We start from the raw sequence: 22,691 nt of genomic DNA on the forward strand, positions 1-22,691 counted from the left end.
AACATAAATATTACAAAGTTCAGTGACTTCAATCAAAACATAGGGTAGACAGTCTTAACATTCACATATATAAACATAAAAAAATAAAAAATAAATAAATAAAACAACTAACACATAGGAATTCGTGCCTCTTTATCTATGTCATCTAATGCTTGTTCATTCACTTTTTCCCTCTCTAATCTTCTACGACAATAGTGGAATTCGTGCCAACACTAGTCTGGTACGGGTTTCGTAATTTAAAATTTAAAGTTTTGGTTAACATTATAGGTGAAGCATAAAACTTAGATTAGGGTAGAGGCATCAAACCTTCATATGATATATGATAGTACTTTGTGTCTGAAGGCAGACAAGTCATTACAAGATATGTTTGTTGGATTTAGTTACCAAATTTTAGGGTAGAGGCATCAAACCTTCATATGATATATGATAGTACTTTGTGTCTGAAGGCAGACAGGTCATTACAAGATATGTTTGTTGGATTTAGTTGCCAAATTTTCTCAATAAAAACTGACTCTCTTACTGATATCTATTTTTCTCTCTCACTTTATGTTTTTATATGCATCGACACTCTGTTTCTAAGCTTCTAAAGGAGAAATTCTGTGTACATCATTTCTGTAAGCTAACTTGATCTGATTTAATCAAATTCTGTGTCCTGATATTGTTGATCTGATTTTATCAAATTTGTTGTTGTTCTCAGTTGGATTTGGCAGTGATCTAGCTCCAAGCTTCTCTCAAGTTTGCTCATTCTGTAGGTACATGGATAAGCTTGATATGCAAACTGTGAGTGTGAGAAACCAATATCTGTGGGTTGAGAGTTTTGGGAGGAGAATAAAAATCCATACCCACTTGTCAATGACCACATTGAGTGTTTTTGAAATATTCTTGCATACTATATCCTCTTTTCTGTGCAGTTACTTTGAGCATAAGTATTTTGAGTGTTGTGAGATTCTATATTGTGGGTTGGGTGTAGTGAGCTTTTATAATGTTTGTTGGTGCTATGTTCTGGATGATATTGTAGCATCCTTTCCTGTATATAGTAGATGTTCATACTACCTGTTTTGATAGGCTTTACTAAATAAATGAAGCATGGGGTTAGGCAAAGTGGCTGCTGGAAAGTGTGGTAGCCAAAGAACAGACCAAAGTGCCACCATTCCAGAAAAGCAAATCAGCAATAACAGACTCCATCAGCAATACCTCAAACCATTTTGTAGTCCAGATAATACTATTTTATAACTTGTTGACATGAAATTATTACATCAAGCGATGTATTATAATAATGTCAAAATTTATTTTGCCATAACTAACCTAATACAAGAGTGTTTTTAAATCTTATCTGACTAATATAGGCCCTAAAACAAATATAACAAGCCTGATGCTCTAATACTTATAAAATTTAAGGTAAATTTCTCACTATGATACCTAAAGAAAAAAACACAAACACACAAAGACTTCATGGAATTATCAAATTCTGTTACAGTTAAATGACATATCAGCACAGGTAGACAGGGCAGAACTAGATCAAACCTCCAAACCAGATCACTGTAGCACAGAGCAGATCAGCACAGGCTCTAGTAAATATCAGCAATAATAGGCTCAAGTGAAAACATAAGCAAAAGATCAGCCCAGGTAGTCACAGATACAGAACAGACAGAGCCATAATACAGCAGCAACAACAAAGTCCTGATCTGCCTTAGATTGAAATAAATCACCAAGACATTGCAGAGTATATACCAGACCACTGAGGGGTGGTGCTGCTCTCCAAGGACAAAGTTGCTCCTACTAACCCATACACGTAACATCAACAGAGGCACGACAACATTACACACAATACCAGTAGGCCACATTAAGCAGCAGGGGCACAGCAGATCTACACCATCATGTATTTTAATCTATCCTTCGAAACCAGCTAAGTGCAAAACTGTGCATTTGGAGAAGCATGATTATTCCAAATAAGGAGAGGTAAGGCTAAATCTGGACCCCAAAGTGATCCGCACCAGTTGAACATTGATTTGACTTTAAAAATCCTAGAGTTATCAGCTTTCTAACTAAGTGAGTCCTCTGCTCCAGGAAGCAACACTGGGCCTGATCCCAACATACTATCCTCTGCTGGAATCATCAAAATTTGGAACCATGGTAACAGGGTGTATGGCTGCTAGAAGCGTCGTTGGAGTGAAGAAAGTCATTTTTACTTGATATGTATATATATGTTTAGAACTTGTGTCAACCTTTCTAGTATCTTTTTGAGCCTACCCTTGCGGGATGTGCAAGGGATGTTATTTTCTATGAGGACTGTTATTGCTGGTATGGATGTTCATGGTCCACATATTTCTTCTATGGGGCCCGTGAACATTTCAACGTTTTTTAATCAGTATCTACCCTATCTGTTAAGGGTGCTGTGTGTTGCATTGAGTTTATACCGGTGAATATCTTGTTGGATAGATGGTAGATTTGGTATATGTTCCAGGCCCTTCTGCAAATCTTTTGGATGGGTCTACCATGTTGCAGTCCATTTTTCTTTGGTTTTCTAATGTATAGTCTTGGGTAGGCCCTGGAGCATGCCCCTTGTATGTTGTGTAAACTTTTTGTTTTTAATTTATGACTTACTTACCCAAAAAAAAAAATATCTCGCTCCAGGTAAGGATTTTATATGTTATTCTGTAAGCTAACTGTTACAGGTTTGGCTAGTTGTTGGTAAGTTCTAATCTCTCTATCTAATGTTAATACACTAAATGAACATCAGCTAATGTTAACTAGGAATGGATAGGACCACAAAGCATTACCAGCTGTGGGTAAGTTATAATCTCTCTAACTAATGCCATCTAATGCTTGTTCATTCACTTTTTCCCTCTCTTTTATTTTACCTCCACAAATTCAATATCCTAACATAGCAGCAGCAAAGTTTTCACTAAAAACTTTTACTGATTGTTGCTGCGGCTGATTAATTCTACTTGCTGCTGATTGTTGTCAGCGATAGGAAATACAAGTATGAACTGGTAGTAGCTTGAGAATGCAGGATCAGGAGATGTATCAAGTGAGACGTGATGGGGCTATTGATAGGTACTGGTGTATGAAGCAGAGGAGATGTACAGGTGCTGAGTGAACTTCTGGGGTGCAACTGCTATGTCAAAACACTACTATCACACAGCAGGTACAACACTTGACAGCAAAAAAAAAAACAGTAAAAGGCCATAGCAACAACAAAGTCATGCACCCTTCACCTCAAGCTATGTCTGACCTGTTGCAGATTATAAACAAAATCATGCACTGTGTAATGCACAACTGCTAGACTGCTCTTAGCCTAAAACGCTATCCTTGTCTTCACAATATGTACACCTGCTAGAATGCTCTTGTCCCTAAGGTTTAAGCTGGTTTTTAGTGAAAACTCTGTTTGATCATGCAAGTAAACAGGGGCATTTTTTTAGGGGGCATCTTATATGGAATTGAAATGAATGACTTATTTTGGAAGTCCAATGGAGTCTATTTTATTCCATGTAGAGATTACCATTTTCATATTGCTCAAAAACTCCAATTTAGAGGTTGTTTGGTAGGTTGTGAGATTTCTTGAAAACACATTAGGAAAACACTTCTGTAAGAAAAGAAAATACACTCAAGTACACACTCGGAAATTTCACAAGCACAAATACACACTTGACCCGAGACACTTAACTAGAGATACCATTTATACAACAAACACACTCGACACCTATCACTTAAAGCCCCGTAATATTGCTCTTGACATACACCCGAAGCAACCTAATGCTCACTTCTTGTGCTGTGTCTCAATGTTACCAACACAAGAGGATCCCAATGTCCCTTGGACATTTGGGCTGGTACACTTAATCTAGGCATCTGGCACATGCTTTGTGTTAAGGGAATTGTCGACATGCTAAATCCTAAATTTTGTTAAATTAATTTTTTATGCCAATTAACTCTATCCATTGCAATTGGCAGTGGTACGTAAATTTGTTAATTAGTGATGACCATTCATCCATGTAATACACATGTTGAAATTCATACTGCTGCAAACGTTTGCCTGCTCCACACGTGCACGTACAATAAATACAATTCTTAATATATTTGTTTTTCTACCGTCTTTGGCTACTTATGTTTCTGAATCTATTATGGTTGCTTATGTTTCTAAATCTATTTAGTCATGCCTTCAAAACCATAACTCTAAATTTACATGCCACTAGAGCCTTGTATGTTTGTGGCTCTGTGACATTTTTCTAAAATATGCCACCAAATATTCTTTTTATGATATTTTTTTAAGAACATGCCACTAGTATAGTGTCACTAAAATATATTTTTGTTGTAGTGATTCATATAAATTTATTTTTGATTGACCATGAAAATTTTAAAAAGTGTTTTTTGTTATTTTTTATTTTTTATTATACCAAATATAAAAAGTATTTTTTTTTTTTTTTTTTTTTTTACCCAAACGAGCGTTAATTATTTTTATAAATAACACGAAAGGGTCGATAAAATCAACATTTGAATAATCGGAACGAAATGTGGTGCGGGCAAAGGGATCCGGGTCCTTTCATTAACTCATGAAATAAAGGTAGTTGTATTTGGCGCCCTTACCTTTCACTACTCCCACTAAAATACGCGCCTTATCAGTTCATCATCATCTTCTCCTCTGCCAATGGCGTTAAATTACTCCTCCTCCAAACCCACCATTCCCATTTCCATTACCTCCCGCTCTCACCAATCTTCCCTCACTTCTTCACTTCCATTCTCACTCAAACCCCCTAACAACTCACCCTCACCCTTCTTCCACACTTCAACTTCACAATTTCACGATCACCAAATCTTCGCACCACCGACACTCTCCCGGAGACTGTTCATCCCTTCAGTTTCTGGCCTCTTCGATGCCCTAACAGGCGGTGGCGGTGGTTCGGGCCGCGAAGCCCTAATCGCCGTCCGACGAGGAATGGTGCTTTTCACACAGGTTGTATATACACTTTCCTTCCCATTCTCGGCTAATTCTCAATTCTAGTTATCTATGTTTACTTAAATGATTTGTGTACTTCTTCTTTGTGTGAATTGAAGGGTGATGTTGCTGGGTCTTTAGCGGAATTTGATAGGGCAATCGAGCTCGATCCTCGGCAGAAGGCATGTAAGACTTCCCCCCCTAAAATTTATTTTTTGTTGTTTTGAAATCAATGGATTGTTGTTGGTGGTCACTTGCTTTGAATTGAATTGAATGGTAAAATTGTTGAATATATATGCAGTTTTCAGATGAATCTTTACATACATTGTTAGCTTCGGCGAAAAATCCTCACAGACCATGATTACCATTTAAGTAGATTGTTAGGTTCGGTTTGGATAGATTGATTTCAAATGAAGGGATTTGAAGTTGAAGTTTATAAAAATATAGGAGAGTTGCCTATTATTATTGATAGTTAAGTAACTAAGAAGGAAGATAGAGTAGAGCAAGAAGAGCAATATTTTATTATAATCCTTTGAATGAAAGAATTTCAAATAGTGGAAGACTTTGGCACAAGAGTAAGGTTGCTATATTGTGACCTAGGTGTCACGAGTTCAAACCATAGAAACATCCTCTCCATATGCTGGGGAAAGGCTGTGTACATCTTACCCTCTCCAAACCTAGAATGAATGGCAGAAGCCTCCTGCATCAAATAATTACTTTCACATTGTCATTTTAAATCCATCATAATTCATCATGCTAAAGCTCTCAAATTCAATCTGAAAATTAATATCTAAATTTGAGCTATTCTCCTCAAACAATCAATATAAAATCCCTTTCATTTGAAATCCCTAAATCCAAATGCAAACTTAATTTTTCTTTCTTTTTTTTGGGTCAAATCTGAATGACTATCACTTTTCCCCATCATTTGTAAAAATGAATAGTGACTTTATAATTAGGATTTTCTTGGATGAAAATTTACATGAAGAATCGAGTAACATTTGTTTACATAATAATGTAATTTTTGTGTAATTGGGTAATCAGATCTCTGGCAGAGGGGGCTATCACTATACTATCTCGATAGGTATTAGTTTCTTACCAGGTCTGGGTTGATTGTTTGTTCTTTTATTAATATAAAATGTGAGGGGATTAAAGTGTTGTGTTTCTGTTTAGGTTTGAGGAAGGGGCAGAGCAATTTCGGTTAGATGTAGCGCAAAATCCAAATGATACAGAAGAGTCAATATGGTGCTTTCTCTGTGAAGCTCAATTATATGGAATTGATGAAGCAAGGAGACGATATCTTGAGGTAAGAACAGGCAACAATATTATAGAATTTTTAGAATGGTGAAACAGATAGTTGTAGGTAGGCTATGGAATCTAGATGTGAGTGAGTTTGCTTATAGGAATTAACATTTTCACACATGTCTTGATTTACATGTCTTTGTGCTACCTTCTCTTAATCATCATGATGTAAAATCACTGATGTATGACAGTATGAGATAGGCTTATCTGCACACTATTTTTTGTCTAATAAGTAATCTTTAAACTAACCTAATCAAGCAGGTTGTGAAATATGCCTTACTCTTAAAATTCAGTCCCTAATGGATATCATATGAAATACAAGTAGATATATATCTTTTCACTGTCTTTTCTATTTCAGACTATTTCATGAAAATTGACTTCACTTCCATGTTATTACATGGAGGGTCAATACTACTATTTTGACTGGTTGCTAAATAATGTAGGTGGGCAGAGATCCACGACCTGTCATGCGGGAAGCTTACAACATGTTTAGAGATGGTGGTGATCCAGAAAAGGTTTGCTTGATGCTTTGACTCAGATATTCCAATTGAAACTAGTTCAGTAGCTTGTGAGTTGAATAATGACCTATCTCTCCCTCACACACACACACACACATAGTAGTGCATGTATGCACACGTGTGCGACACACGTGTATGATTGTACTAAGTAGACAAAATAACCAAGTTGAGAGGGAGAAAACCAAAGTGGCTCCAGGCTCCAGCAATGCCTCCTAATTAGTGTGCATTGCTCAAAGAGCTGCGTATTCTTTGTAACTTCTCTCTTGATTGTATTTAGACATTGGACTGAGCCAAGCATATGTACAGCGGTAAAGGGTATATGAGAGGAGAGATATAATCTGATTAAGATCATGGAGTTTTTACTCAGTGAGCTGAATAATTCCTTCAGTTAGCTTCATCAAGCGTTCCAATCGTTGCCATGAACTACTCCAAACATGAAATGCTCGAACTCGTTAATGGGTTGGATATCCATGTGCTTCAGTTTCAGAAATTTTAAGCACTTCGAAGATTCCTCCTCATATATGAAAGCATTTATTGCTCAACAGTCAGTACAATCATGCAGCATGGTAATTAGTTTTGACAAGTTCTTTACGTGCATATCCATCCAATACATTAGCCTGTTTGGTGCAACTTTTTTGTAAGCAAAAAGTTGATAATCAAAAAGGCTAAAAGCATCTCTTCCCCAACTTCTCAATAATCAGTTTTTTTCAGCTTATTTTAGCTGTTTTTAAACATTCTGGCACATATTTCCAAAATATAAAAAAGACCATAAGCAGCCTCAATAAGTTGCACCAAATAGGCCCAAACAAAACTAGGTATGGTTTGAGCTTGTCCAGAAGGCAGAGGCCACAATATTGTTAGAGGCAATTTCCTGAGTATATTTGATGAATGATGAGTAGATTAATCTTCAGCTTAGAAGGATGTGTGATCTGCATAAATGAAAAGAAAATGAGCATTTACAAGCAAGTTTATTTTCTTTTATTTTCATTTTATTTTATTTTTTTTGCTGCAAAGAAAGGATTAGGTTTAAAGACATGTCATTTGTGGTCTTAGAAATCAAATTTCTGCAAAGCTAGAGGAAAATCTGCTTCTCGGTATTTCATCTTTGTTAGAATGTCTATAAATAAGTTTCCTGTTTATCCAAGTCGACTTTCTATGCATGAGTCACTATTTTAATGTTGACTCTTGTTTCCTCAATCTGTCATCTACTCATAATCTTTGTTGGTCTGATGCTTATCTTTCAATTTTTTAGATGCCAAAATTGACTGAGTTTCATGGCTTATTATTATGATTCCGTTGGTGTAACAGGTTGATTTGTCAGTTTTATGAATGTTTAGGTGCTGATTGAATTTTTAAGATCCACCTAAGTTGTTTTCCTCTGTAAGAAAACATCAAAGGTTTCCTCTGTTTACAAAATAATTACCAGAGAACTTTTTTCCTGCTATTAGGATCCATTTATTTTGATTTTTTTTTTTTTTTTTGATAACCGAAAACTGAGCCTAGGCAGGGCCCTTTGGACCCACCCTAGGGAGCACAAACTTGGGATATGTGCAACCTCTTACTCACCCCACATATCGGCTAAATAGGACATCAGGACTCGAACCTAAAACCTCCTGGATAGAACCTGATTGACTTACTATTCGAGCTGACCATCATGGGTGATTTATCTTGTCATTAGAAATTTACTACTGTTTGGGAGACATAATGAACAGAAAACGACACCTTAGGTTTGATAAAAGTGAGTACTCAAAAAGCTTGATCTAATAGAAAGCAATGCAACTTGTGCACTCTCATTAAGAAGGTTTAAATTCACTTTAATATCTGAATTTTTATGTATGTCAATAGCATTTATTTCAAAATTTTCATTTGAATTTTTCTGTGTAGCTTGTTGCTGCATTTTCAAGAGGTCAGGAGAGTGAATACTTCTATGCTTCTTTATATGCTGGGCTTTATTATGAATCTCAGGTTTGTTAATTTCTAGACATCCAATCATTGTTATTCTAGGCCCAGAATTATGTTATTTGTTGTAATCCGTTATTGAAAACCATCAATTCTGGTGCAACAAAATTTCTTCACAAAAATAGAAATGTCTGTCCACCTCATTGTGTTTCATTCTGTTATGTTGCATTGGGTTTTGAGCTATGTTAATAATAGTAGCTACCTTGTTATCCCAATATAATCTCATATGTTCCATTGGTTTTGAGCTATGTGGCTTTGGGGTTTGCTGCGTAGTTGTTTGGTGGCCACTGGTTCGCCATGGGTTGAGAAAAGAGAGGGAGGCAATGATGTTTACTTGCTTGGTTGGTGGTGTGATGGAGGATGAGGGGCTGTTGGGGCTTTATGGCTGTGAGGTGCAGCCATGAATGGTGGTCTCGGGTGGAGAGAGAGAGAGAGAGGGAGGGAGGGTGCCAATGGAGGGGTGGCTGGGTGTCAAGGTGCGCCCATCCAAGGGTCAACACCTTGTTGCCACACACATTTGTGCCCTTTGGAGAGCCAAAGACATGCCTAAGAAGTTGTTGGTGTAAGTGCAAGCAAGGGCCCAAGGAATAGTGGAAGATTGTCCAAGACATGCCATGAAACAAGCTAGCCACCAAGTAGCAACTTTAGGTCAACTTTTAGAGGGTCAAATGTAATCTTTTCGCCTTGTAAATTTTTATGTAAATACCTTAGTATTAAATGTTCTTTGGGACCAAGAGTTGTAATTTTTCTATTTTTGTAGAATTTTTAAAAATCCATTATGACTCCTCAAACATAGTGGATGTTTCCTCCTGCTAGCTAGGAAATTGCTTAACAAGCTATATATAAAGAGGGGGTACCCAAGTGTTGAACCAGACCTTATGACTTTAATGTACCCCAACTTAGCTTATGGTAAGGCAACTTTTGTAGCACTTTTAGTGCATTGTTCAACTATTGTAATGCCTTCTTTTGAGTAATGAAAAGTTCATTTCACCTTTACATTGTGCAAAGCCTTTCAATTGTTGCTACTTTAATTCTAGCTTGTTGATTGCTATTTTGTGGCTTGTCTCCGATCTTGTGGCTCATCAACTTAACTAATATTGTGTTTGCTTGTCTTTGCAAACCTTTTGAGCATTCTTGGCGGGTTAGTGAAGAGAGTTAACTAGCGCCACACACACTTGCTTATCTTCAACAAGGCTTCCGCATTGCCAGTGTGTGACAGTTGGTATCAGAGCCCAGTCTATTTGGCTTTCTCTATTATTAGCTTTCTAAATTGAGGGTACTGCAACCGTCAACCCACACAAAGGGAGAGAATTGAGCTCTTGGAGCAGCGTATGGACAACATGGAGGCCATGGCAGCTTCATTAGCCACCCTTGAGCAACGGGTTTATGATCTTGAGCAAACTCATGGCCCTACTCAAGGGTGAGATTTTGAGGATGTTGTCACTGAACTCAGGCTAGTGATTGAAGACCTCAGTGGCTGGGTTGGTGTTCTTACCCGTGCCTTTGGCAATGCACCTAGTGGTGGCATGGAATTCACTAGGGCGCGTGTGCCCGAGCCCCATGCCTACGGTGGCGCCCGAGATGCCAAGAAGCTAAACAACTTTCTTTTTGACATGGAGCAATATTTCAACGCTGTGAAAGCCGATGCTGAGGAGACAAGGATTTCTATGGCCACAATGTATTTGTCCGGTGATGCCAAGTTGTGGTGGCGGACTAAACATGATGAGATGCAACGTGGCTTATGCACAATTGAGACTTGGGAGCAACTTAAGCATGAACTTAAGCTCCAATTCTTCCCTGAAAATGTTGAGTATAATGCCCGGCGTGCTTTGCGGGATCTCAAGCACACCGGCACTATAAGAGATTATGTGAAAGAATTCTCTGGGCTTATGCTAGACATCAAAGATATGTCAGAGAAAGACAAGCTCTTCTTCTTTCTTGAGGATTGAAGCCATGGGCTAGAGTTGAACTTCAAAAGCAAAGAGTGCAAGATTTAGCCCATGCACAAGCAGCAACTGAATGCCTTGCGGACTACACCAAACCTAAGCAACGGGATAGTGGTTCCCTGCGCAAGAGTAGGGGAGGTGGAAAGTCCCAAGGCCATGGCAAACCTAAGAGTGGGGGAGCCAACACTTCTACATCCAAAACCCATTCGGGTGGAGGACAATGGCAACAGAAGAGCCATGGTGACAAGGCAAAAGCCCCTCAACAATTCTCTACAAGCAAAACAAAAGGTCCTATCTCTTGTTTCTTATGCAATGGGCCACATCGGTTATCTGAATGTCCACAAAAGCGTGCCTTGAATGCTCTAGCAACTGTGTCTGACCATGTCTCTCAACCAAGTGATAATGATAGCGAGGAAGAAGACGTGCGTTCTAGGCGAAGTGGCAAGGGTTCTAAGGCAGCTGGCTCTAGAGTGGGAGCCTTTCATATGATGAATGCCATGGAGAAGAAGGCTTCTACAGGGAGGCCTAAGAAGAACGCCAAGAGTGGCAAAGTGGGCAAGCATTCAGATCCTAAACAACTTGTGGAGTCTAAAAATGAAGGCAAAGGGAAAAAACCCATGTATAGTGGGGAATCATCAGGCAAGTTGAACAAGAGCAAGTCATCCAACAAAGGTTTAATGTTTGTGGATGTAAAACTCAATGGGAAGCCCCTTCATACTTTGATTGACACAGGGGCCACCCACAACTTTGTTGTGGGGACTGAAGTTAAAAGACTTGGGCTATCTTTAGAGAAGGATGGTAATCGCATCAAGGCGGTTAACTCGGCAGCGCAGCCTATCTATGAGGTTGCAAAATCTGTTCATTTGAAGGTCAGCACTTGGAAAGGAAGAGTAGATTTCACCGCAGTGTCCATGGATGACTTCCAAGCCATCCTTGGGTTGGATTTCTTGAGAAGCACAAAGACGGCAGTCATGCCTTATTCTAATAGTACGTGTGTCATGGGGGATAAGCCATGTCTCATTCCTACTATGGCCACCAACAATAGTGAACGGTTTGTCTCAACTATGCAACTCAAGAGGGGTGTTAGGCATGGTGAGCAAAATTGGGTTGCTGCATTAAAGTTGAATGAAGCTCTTGAATCTACTCATGTCCCAGCCGCAATCAAAAAGGTCTTAAGGCAATTTGCATATGTTATGCCTGAACAGTTGCCTAAGGAGTTGCCTCCATGCCGAGATGTGGATCATGCTATCGAGTTGGTGCCAAGGGCAAAGCCACCAGCTCGTGCACCATATAGAATGGCTATTCCTGAGTTGAATGAGTTTAAGGAAGCAGTTTACAGAGTTATTGGAAGCAGGCTTCATCAGGCCATCTAAGGCCTCATTCGATGCACCTGTCTTATTTCAAAAGAAGCATGATGGTAGTCTTCACTTGTGTGTGGATTATCGGGCACTTAACAAGCTGACCATCAAGAACAAGTATCCCTTTCCTCTCGTTGCAGATTCATTTGATCAATTGAGCAAAGCGAGGTATTTCACAAAGCTAGATCTTCGATCGGGGTACTATCAAGTAAGAATTGCCGAGGGAGACGAGCCTAAAACTACTTGTGTTACTCGTTATGGCTCTTATGAGTTTCTTGTCATGCCGTTTGGCTTGACCAATGCCTCAGTAACATTTTGCACCATGATGAATGAAGTTTTTCAAGAGTATTTGGATTAATTCGTGGTAGTATATTTGGATGACATTGTAATCTATAGCTCCACTTTAGAAGAGCACGTGGAGCATCTTCAGAAGGCCCTTACCACGCTGAGAGAGCACAAGCTTTATGTCAAGCTAGAGAAGTGTTCTTTTTGCCCAAGAGAGGATTAAGTTCCTAGGGCACATTGTTGAGCATGAATGCATCAAAATGGACCAAGAGAAGGTCAAGGCTATTCAAGAGTGGCGGCCACCTGCAAATGTCTCAGAGTTGCGGTCATTCTTTGGATTGGCTAATTATTATCGCAAGTTTGTTGAAGGCTACTCAAGGCTAGCTTCCCTATTGACAGAGTTGATAAAGAAAGGCAAGCCATGTGTTTGGGCAGAGGAGTGCCAACAAGCCTTTCAAGCCTTGAAAGAAGCTATGTCAAAAGACCATGTTCTTGCTCTACCAGACTTAGGTAAAGCTTTTGAGATACAAACTGATGCATCTGATTTTGCTTTGGGTGGTGTTCTTTTGCAGGATGGTCACCTAATTGCTTATGAGAGTAGGAAGCTCAATGATGCCGAGCAGAGATGTCCAGCTCATGAGAAAGAGTTGCTTGTAGTAGTGCATTGTCTGAGGACTTAGAGGCACTACATCTTGGGCTCATGGTTTGTTGTGAAGACTAACAACACGGCGATTAGCCATTTCTTAACACAGCCCAAGCTAAGCGCACGATAAGCACGGTGGCAAGAAAAGTTGGCAGAGTTTGATTTTGCCTTAGAATACAAGGCCGATGCCACCAACCATGTTGCTGATGCACTAAACAGGAAGGCAGAGCTTGCCGTGTGCCATCATGTATGTTCACTTACTTCTATTTCAACCAGCCTCAAGGAGAAAATCAAGGATCATCTAAACAAGGATGCTATGGCAGAGAATCTATGAACCTTGTCAAAATGGGCAAGATTCGCCAATTTTGGGTGCAAGATGGACTTCTTACGACAACAGGCAACCGCATATTTGTACCTAGGGCTGGTGACTTGAGAAAGACACTTCTTAGGGAGTGCCATGATACACTTTGGGCAGGACATCCGGGGTGAGAGCGAACTTTGGCCTTGGTGAAACAAGGATATTATTGGCCCCAAATGCGTGATGATGTGGAAGAATATGTTCGCACTTGTCTCACTTGCCAGCAAGACAAGGTTGAGCATAAGAAGAAGGCAGGCTTGCTTGAACCTTTGCCTGTGCCTAAACGTCCGTAGAAAAGTGTATCACTTGACTTCATCACTGGATTGCCTAAAGTGGGAGACATCGGGACTATCTTAACTATTGTGGACCGATTCTCCAAATATGCCACCTTTATTGCTGCCCCAAAGTATGTTTCAGCGGAGGAGATTGCCCAACTCTTCTTCAAGCACATTGTTAAATATTGGGGTGTGCCTAAAAGTATTGTTAGTGACCGGGACACGCGTTTTGTTGGCAACTTCTGAACGGAGTTATTCAAGTTTCTTGGGTCACAACTTAATACTTCATTAAGCTACCATCCGAAGACGGATGAGCAAACTGAACGCTTCAACTGTATGCTCGAGGAGTATTTACGCCACTTTGTCAATGCTAATCAACGGAATTGGGTGCAACTTCTTGATGTAGCACAGTTATGCTTCAACTCTCAAAAGAGTAGCTCTACGGGCAAAAGTGCTTTTGAGATAGTGAATAGACAGTAGCCACTGTTGCCCTACATAGTGGATGGACCTTATGTAGGAAAGTCTCCCAGGGCTTACCAATTTGCTAAGGAATGGAAGAGAAACCATAACATTACTCGTGACTATCTTGAAAAAGCAGTAAGTAAAATGAAGAAATGGGCTGATGAAAAAAGGAGGCCACTTGAGTTCAAAGCTGGGGATCAAGTTCTTGTCAAACTCAACCCTGAGCAACGCAAGTTCATGAGGGGAAGAGACAGAAGGCTAGTGCGCAAGTATGAGGGACCGGTAACCATTCTGAAGAGAATTGGCAAGTGTGCTTACAAGATAGATGCTCCATCTTGGCTGAAAGTGCATCCGGTTTTCCATGTGAGTTATTTGAAGCCTTACTATCCAAACAACGAAGATCCAACCCGGAAATGAGCTGAAACGCCAAACAATCACAGCCAAAGCAAGAAAAAGGTCTATTGAAGCTATCTTGGCTGATTGGGTGAAATGATTTCCAAGAAGAAACAAAGGCAATACTTGGTGAAATGGAAAGGCCTTGGAGATGAAGAAATTAGCTGGGAACGGGAGGCAGACTTGTTAGTTTTTCAAGACGAGATTGATGCTTATTGGGCCAAGTTGTCGAGGGCGTCGACCGTTCAAGTGGGGGAGACTATCAAGGCGCGCCCATCCAAGGGTCAACACCTTGATGCCACACACATTTGTGCCCTTTGGAGAGCCAAAGACATGCCTAATAAGTTGTTGGTACAAGTGCAAGCAAGGGCCCAAGGCATAGTGGAAGATTGTCCAAGACATGCCATGAAGCAAGCTAGCCACCAAGTAGCAACTTTAGGCCAACTTTTAGAGGGTCAAATGTAAGCTTTTTACCTTGTAAATTTTTATGTAAATACCTTAGTATTAAAGGTGCTTTGGGACCAAGAGTTGTAATTTTTCTATTTTTGTAGAATTTTTAAAAATCCATTATGACTCCTCAAACATAGTGGATGTTTCCTCCTGCCAGGTAGGAAATTGCTTAACAAGCTATATATAAGGAGGGGGTACCCAAATGTTGAACCAGACCACTTGTACCTTTAATGTACCCTAACCTAGCTTATGGTAAGGCAACTTTTGTAGCACTTTTAGTGCATTGTTCAACTATTGTAATGCCTTTTTTTGAGTAATGAAAAGTTCATTTCGCCTTTACATTGTGCAAAGCCTTTTAATTGTTGCTACTTTAATTCTAGCTTGCTGATTGCTATTTTGTGGCTTGTCTCCGATCTTGTGGCTCATCAACTTAACTAATATTGTGTTTGCTTGTCTTTGCAAACCTTTTGAGCATTTTTGGCGGGCTAGTGAAGAGAGTTAACTAGCGCTACACACACTTGCTTATCTTCAACAAGGCTTCCGCATTGCCAGTGTGTGACACTGGGCCAAGGGAGGGGTTGCTGGTTGCCTTTGGTGCCACTGAAGTGGCCTGCCAATGGAGGGGTGGCTGGGTGAATGGAAGGAGGGAGGGAGGGAGGGAGGGAGGGGGGAGGTTGATGCTTGCCTTTGGTGCCACTGAAGTGGTCTGCCAATGGAGGGGTGGCTGGGTCAGTGATTAGCAATGTGGGACTTTGAAATTTATGCATTGCAGGAGAGAGGTATTTTTGGAATAAAGGTTTTAATGGGACTTAACGAGTTAAAAGAACTTCGATGGGATCCTATATGGGATCGGTGTGAGGGTTTTGTGGGTCAATTGTAGGATTAGATTAGGGATCATAAGATTATACTTTTCATTAAAAAAATAAAAAAATAAAAGAAGAAAAAGAAAAGAAAGTAAGATTACCAATATTAAGATGATGCACATTAAAAATAAGATGAAAAAATCACCAGCTCCTGCGATCCTACTATGATCCCGCACAATCCTATATGAACCTACTTGCAATCTTGCCGTAATATCAATTTAACAACGATTCGGATCACTTTGGCAATTTAGAATTGTAGTAATCCTACAATCCGGATCATGATTTTTATAACCATATGTTCCTAGGCGCAGTATTTTTGCTCAACTCAACATGCATTTTAGAGTGTCGTGGTGTTCTAGTTAAGATTGGGCACTTGAAAAATTGTTTGCCAATTTATATTTAGCTTAACAGTTACTTATCAACATGTTACTTATCTGCTTTATGATTTTCATCAATGCAGAGCAAACCAAATGCAGCCAAAGTGCACATGCTTGCCGCAAGTCAGTCTCCTTATGGTCTAAGGTTCGATATCAGAGACTTGTGCTTTAATACATATTTTCATCAATATAATTGTACATTAGTGCATTTCTAAGTACCATTTTTTACTACAGGTCCGATGATTACATGGCATCTCTCTCCAAGGTCCACTGTCTTTGTCGAAATTGGAGCTCCAGTTAACAAATCTGGCTCAAGTCTGGTGGGATTGATTTGGCATTGCTTGATATGTTCACAGATTTTCTCTGCCCGTGTTTAGATAAGACACAGTAAGGGAAGGCTAAATTGGTAAGTGGACCAGCTTTCTGCTTTACATGAACAGAAATATATATCATGAATATCTCGATCATGTTTGAAAGTGTTACATTTTGCACCTTGATTTTGGTTAAAATATAGGAAAATTTATTAAATAACATTAAAGACTTATGCACAAATTACTTTAGTAAAATTAATAATAGCTTTAAAAATTTTAAAATTCTAGCCTTCTGCTATATACAAGAACTTGTGTACAGATCACTTTAGTAAAATTAATAATAACATAAAAAAAATTTAGAACTTTAGCCTTCCCAGCTATGTGTAAGGATTTGTGTACATATTACTTTAGTTTGTGAAATTAAATAATAGGTTAAAAAGTTTAAAACTTTGGCCTCTAGCTATATATATGTGTGTGTATTTTGAGACAAGAAGTTGGCATAGTAATATTCTGTTGCCTACTTGATCATGACTACTCTCTGATGGGTACACTTAGGCCATCTCCAACGGTTCATCAAACCTTGCATCGGATTTGAAATTTGGTGAAAAAATCACTTTTTGGAGCTCTAATGGTTTCAGCAAATTGGTATCAAAATGAGAATGGAACAAAAAATTAATCAAAGTGATAACAGGCTCCAGGTTTCACCATTTTACTGTGCGTGACCATTGGGGGAGACCAACCAGTCAACCTGCCGGTTAACCGGCCGGTCGACTAACCGGTCGACCGGTTCCCTTTCAAATAGGTAGGTTCAAACAGTTCGAAAGGTTCAAACAGGTTAAAAAAATAAAATAAAATAAAATTAGTCTTACCGGTCGACTAGTCGGTTGACCAACCGGTCGACCCTTCCCTCAATTCTGCATATATTTTGTTCAATAGGTTTGATGCTCACCGTTGGAAGAAGCCGTATCAAATTGAGAAAACAACCTATTTCCTACTAGATTTAGTGAAAAAAAGAAATGACCAGCTGGAGATGCTCTTAGACATTTATTTTTTGTCCAATTTTCTTTCTTGATAAGCATCAGATATCAAAATTCTCGTTAGATACCTGCAATTGAAGTGTTGGTGATGATGATTATTATTATAAGAACAATGTTATATCACCCGTTTATATCATCCGTTTATATCATTGGCATTTGATACCTGACAAAATATACTATTTTGTTGTGTTTTCATTCTCTGAACTTGATTTTGGATAAAATATAGGAAAACTTAATAATATAGTTAAAATAATTATTGCTTTAAAAATTTAAATTTAGGCCTCATTTGGCAAGTGGTTATTTTAGCCTAAAAGCTAAAAAGTTACTAACAAAAGCAAAAAGTCAATAACTTATACTAAAAAGTCAATAACTTATATTAAAAAGTCAAAGATTTCCTTTTCTCTCTATTTTTTGCACATCTTTTCGTAAAAAGTCAAAAAGTCATCCCAAGCATACTAATTTTTTTTACTTCATATTTTAGCCAAAAAATTACTCAAATAACTTGTTTCCAAACAAGGCCTTAATCTCCGTTGATATGGATACATATAGAGACAGGAAGTCAGCCCAGTAACATTCTGTTGTCACATTTGGATCTATGGATTAGTACCTTCTTCTATTCTATTTTATTTCTAATCTAATAGGGTTGACTGAGCTCCTGAATTTAGAGGTGCAAATTTAACCTGAAATTGTGAATTCATAAAATCTGTTTAAATTCATCCAAATTTATAAGTGAGTTTAAATTGGTAACGTAAGCACTCGTTTAAAAGCCCCACAAGCACCGCCTCCTCATAAAGTGAATTGGCTAGAGTCATTTTATGGGGGTGATGAGTGATGAGTTAGTGGTCTACCACTATTTTAAAATTGGGTTGAGAATTATCTAATTAATTCTACAATTATGCTAATAGGTCTTCAAGCTGTTGTATGGCTAGCTTTAAGGCTTTTTGTTTTACAATTATCTGTCTATTTATTTGAGAAAATTTTAAATTGTAATTTTCTAGAGATCTACCAGAAGCTAATGATAATAGAAATTGATACCTTAATTTTTGATCTTCTAATTCTTGTATAAGTTAAGTACTGGTTTTGATTTTAATCCTAAGTTTTTCTTCTAAGGGCATAAAGTTTTGATTTTTAAATTCCTTTTATGAACAATATTTCCTTAATATTTCTACTCGGGTTGCGCTCCTTTTATTCTAAAATTCTTTTTCTTTGGCAAAAATATTTTTAGGCAATGTTTGTTTTCATTACATGTATTCCCACCTTGAAGCTAAGTTTCGTTCAACATAGTATATTTTTATTTTTTAATTTTTACCTTTCTCCTTCTGCCTACAATTTGCCCTCAAACGCCTAACCACGGCTCACACGGGCTATTCAGCTAAGGTCACTCAGTAATAAAATAGAAAACAACAGATACTACGAAGATGCAAAGCATGTAATATTAATGAGCAAAAAAACATTCCATAAACTTAGTTTTTCCAAAAAATAAATAAATTTTTAGAATAGAAGAGTTACCCTTTTGAAATATTTAAGGAAAAAGAGAGACTACTCACACTTCATATTAATAAGGAATATACTTACAAAGATTATATTACAGACTCTGAAATTCTGAAAGACTTGGTACACTTAGGCCATGTTTGTTTGGATGGACATGAGCTTGGGATTGGACTAATAATTCAATAAAATTATTAATCCGATATTTGGTTAAACAATTGAAGTACGGACTAATTATTTTAAACTTGACTATTAGTTAAGATAGGATACATAATCCAACGAATTCGTAGTCCTAAGACTATTAGTCATGGGAATGCTAATCCAGTCCGCCCAAACAAACATGGCCTTAGAGGACTTTGAGAGAGGTTGAAAATTTTTACGAAGTAGAGTGAAGGGGAATTTTTCATTATGCCTCTTCTGTTGGCATGAATGCCAATTTATACAACACAAAAGGAAGATAAAAACAAAAGCTTCAAATCTATGCTTAACATCTTACGTCTAAACTTTCCTGAAAGTTTAAGACCTATTCAAGCCTAGACTTAGGCTTTTTCAAAATCTAATAAAGACAAGGCTATATGCATACAATTATATGCCTATTTTGACAAACTTTCTACATGGATAAAAACAAGTAGAGGGTTTGGATAATGATGCCGGGTACTGCTTTGGGCCCCATCGCACATCATTCAATCCTCCCTTTTTGATAAAATCTTGACACTATAATTTATTACAGGACACGTGTACGGATTCTCACAGTTTTTCTTTAATAAAGCAGGGTAGGGGTCATCTGCTTTATTAAAGTAGTGAGTGAAGGAGAAGCCTTATTACTGATTGACACAAATAATTACAGACATAGATATTTACAATAGCTATTTATCTTTTCTTGGCGTGCTCATCTCTGACTATTGAAGAAAGGCTTATCTTTAAAATTTGTCTTTTTCCTCTGGGATGCCAATAATTGATGTCGACGCTTGGATGCTGAATCTTCAAAACGGATTCTTTGTGGAAGATTTACAAAATTTGAAGAGTCAAAAATCTTGTAATATTTTCAAAATGTTATATGAGTCTTAATTTTGAAGTGCACCATTTTTTTTTTTTTTTTCACCTATACATTCTATCTGAGAGATCGTCTAGGTCTGCTGCTGAGAGTTGGTCGTAAAAATCATTCCCCATAACTGGTTCATCTCCCATTGATTATCTTGGTCATCTTGTCCCATTACTGGTGACTCATGAGAGACGTTATGCTGATAGTTGGGATACTGACTTTCATCGATGAATGTTTCTTTGCTGAAGGGATATCCTGAAATAGCTAGGTTACAATATATCTTCTAATTTCTATCTTCACAAACTAGACGTCCATAATTTCCATTATACGCTAATAGAGGATTATTAGCAAATTTCCTCCATTTATTGAGCTGATCTCTGAGTGAAAATTTTCTGCATGGCCAAGGTCTCCGATTGAGAAGTCCTGGGTATCCTGGGAATGTCGAGGTTCATCTGAGGTACATTTTATGTTTAGTTGGATTGCACATAATTCCTTTCCACTCTGGTAGTCTGCTATCAATTAATGCTTCTACATATGGATGATGCTCTTCCATTACACAAAGTACTGAATGAGCAAGTTTATTCCCAAAGCTATTTGTCTAATCTGGATCTGAGAAAATTATTCTAGAGACAAAGCCGTAATCTAACAATTGTGAGGCTGTTAGATAATGCGTTTCGCCCCTAATCTCTATCTCCAATGGTTCGAACGTTGCTAGATTTATCTGGCAAAGGCAGATGCTAAAATCTAAATTACACTGGCATCGACCAAAATGTTCTGACCTCTTTATACATCTTTCCTCTTCTAAGCAGGGCTGCTCTTCATCTTCGTAAAAATAAGTCCATTGATAAGCTATACCAGGGCATTGAACTCCTGCTATGAAGAGGTTTTGAAGGAACTGTTGAATAGTGACTAACTCGCTATTTTTGCTATCTTCGGCTAAGGTGTATATATGGGGTTTGAGGTCCTCTATTTCTTGGCTTTTCTCACAAAAAAATCGAATGATAGAATGCCTGAAGAAATACATTCTAGCACTCAATTGTTCAAATTCCTCACCGGTGAGTTGTCTGGTTTCTGGGTTATGAAAGGGGGCAGTTGTTTTTCCTAGAGCCAATTTTTTAAGCTGGTTGGTTAGGGTTCAAATGGTTGCTCTCAATTGTTTTTCTTCGTCTCGGAGCTGGTCTAGCTCTTCACTGACCCTTCTGCCTTTATCCATAATTTTCTTGCTAATTATTATTCCATTATTTATGAATTCTTCTAATGCTATATATAAATGATCTATGTGACTATTTTTATCTGGACTAAATACTAATACGTCATCTATATATACCAGTATAAAACTATATTTATTAAATATGCTATCCATCTTACGTTGAAATATGGAGGGTGTATTTTTTAATCCAAAAGGCATAACTAGCCATTCGTAATGTCCTTGTGGGCAACAAAAGGCTGTCCAAGGTATGTTTTCCTTCTCCATTTTTGTTTGCCAAAATCCCGACTTGCAATCAAATTTACTAAATATTTTTGTTGTCTGTATTCTGTTTATGAGCTGATCTTTATTTGGTATATTATATTTATCCTCTTCTGTATTATCATTTAATCTTTTATAATTTATAACCATTCTAGCTTTTCCTCTTTTTATCTCTGTATGATTTCTAACCATAAATGCAGCGCTCCTATGCGGACTATTACTAGGTCTAATTACTCCTAAATCTAGTAACTCCTTAATCTGTGTTCTAAATTCTTCTATATCTGTTGGCGTATGATCTATTTGTGCTGATGTAATCCTATAATCTTTATTTTTTATATCTAAACTGGTTAAAACTTTATTTCTTTCCCAATATTTCATAGGCTGTTCTCCTAAAATCTCTGTTGTTTCAACTAATCTTATTATTTCATCTAAATCATTTTATGTTCTTCTGTATACTGGTTTTTTCTTTAATTTTCCTATTTTTGCAAAAATTAATTTTAGGTTAACTGTCTGTTGAAAATCTTCTAGGTTCTAATAGTCTCATTTTTCTTCAAAATCAAATTCTTCTAAATTCTCTAGTTCATAATTTTCTATGTCTAAATTTTCTAAAGAAGTGTTTGCTATCTCATCAGGTATATATTTTTGGGCTAACTCGGGAAAAATATCTCTACTAGGAAATAAAAAACTAGCGGGAACTGAATCTACTCCTTTGGTACCACCACGCTTCACACGCAACTCTAATGAATAGGCAATGGTGCTAAGGACATATGTTGTGGGTGTATGTACAGTTCGTTTGAAGAAACTAATGTTGTTTTGGCTGATAAACATGCCTCCTTGTAGGCTAAGTATGAAGTCAAGTCCTAAAATGAAAGGATGATTTTGCCGAGTATTTCCAATCCAAACTTGAGGTAATGGGAACCATTCTATATGTTGAGTTTGAGAACCTAGGTGATGAAAACTAACCTGCGCTCCATTGATGCAATGTGTATATGTTTGTTTAGTGCCATCGGCTATACTGACTAAAGCTGGGGTTGTTAAAGCTGTGCTCCATCCTGGTGGAACTATGTGTTGTTCAATATATGACTTACTAGCTCCGGTATCTATCATGGCATCTATACTAAGGATTTTTTCTACAAATTTAATTACACGAGAGATCTCAACTAAATTTGGCTTGGGTATAACAAGATAATTAAATGGTAAATAAGTATTATCTGACTTTGCTTGAG

At 37.8% G+C, this 22,691-nt stretch overlaps 1 protein-coding gene across 6 annotated transcripts; it reads left to right on the forward strand.

The window, feature by feature from the left end:
* Nucleotides 1-4,486: 4,486 nt before the first annotated feature.
* On the forward strand, nucleotides 4,487-22,393 carry LOC114285034 (Tetratricopeptide repeat (TPR)-like superfamily protein). 6 transcript variants are annotated; one of them, XR_014330352.1, is made up of 9 exons: nucleotides 4,516-4,951; nucleotides 5,053-5,119; nucleotides 5,975-6,014; nucleotides 6,104-6,236; nucleotides 6,676-6,747; nucleotides 8,635-8,715; nucleotides 15,037-15,131; nucleotides 16,203-16,264; nucleotides 16,354-16,657. XR_014330352.1 is itself a non-coding variant. In XM_082870220.1 (8 exons), the coding sequence occupies exons 1-8, from the start codon at nucleotides 4,646-4,648 to the stop codon at nucleotides 16,418-16,420; spliced, it is 828 nt and encodes a 275-aa protein (XP_082726346.1). In that variant the 5' UTR covers nucleotides 4,487-4,645; the 3' UTR covers nucleotides 16,421-16,657. The 6 variants fall into 6 exon arrangements, 3 of the variants coding, with proteins under 3 accessions (XP_082726346.1, XP_082726347.1, XP_082726348.1); XR_014330350.1 differs by lacking the exon at nucleotides 15,037-15,131 and adding an exon at nucleotides 22,098-22,393 and having other exon boundaries at nucleotides 4,517-4,951; nucleotides 16,354-16,525; XR_014330351.1 differs by lacking the exon at nucleotides 15,037-15,131 and adding an exon at nucleotides 17,367-17,427 and having other exon boundaries at nucleotides 4,517-4,951; nucleotides 16,354-16,525.
* The last annotated feature ends 298 nt before the right edge of the window (nucleotides 22,394-22,691 follow it).

The sequence above is a fragment of the Camellia sinensis genome, chromosome 5 (genome assembly GCF_055761805.1).
Source record: "Camellia sinensis isolate YWXY chromosome 5, ASM5576180v1, whole genome shotgun sequence".
NCBI lineage: Eukaryota > Viridiplantae > Streptophyta > Magnoliopsida > Ericales > Theaceae > Camellia > Camellia sinensis.

Coding starts and splice junctions, on each gene's coding strand:
- LOC114285034 (XM_082870220.1), top strand. CDS start 4,646: ATGGCGTTAAATTACTCCTCCTCCAAACCCACCATTCCCATTTCCATT. Junction 6,237..6,675: donor CAAGGAGACGATATCTTGAG/GTAAGAACAGGC, acceptor TAAATAATGTAG/GTGGGCAGAGATCCACGACC. Junction 6,748..8,634: donor ATGGTGGTGATCCAGAAAAG/GTTTGCTTGATG, acceptor TTTTCTGTGTAG/CTTGTTGCTGCATTTTCAAG.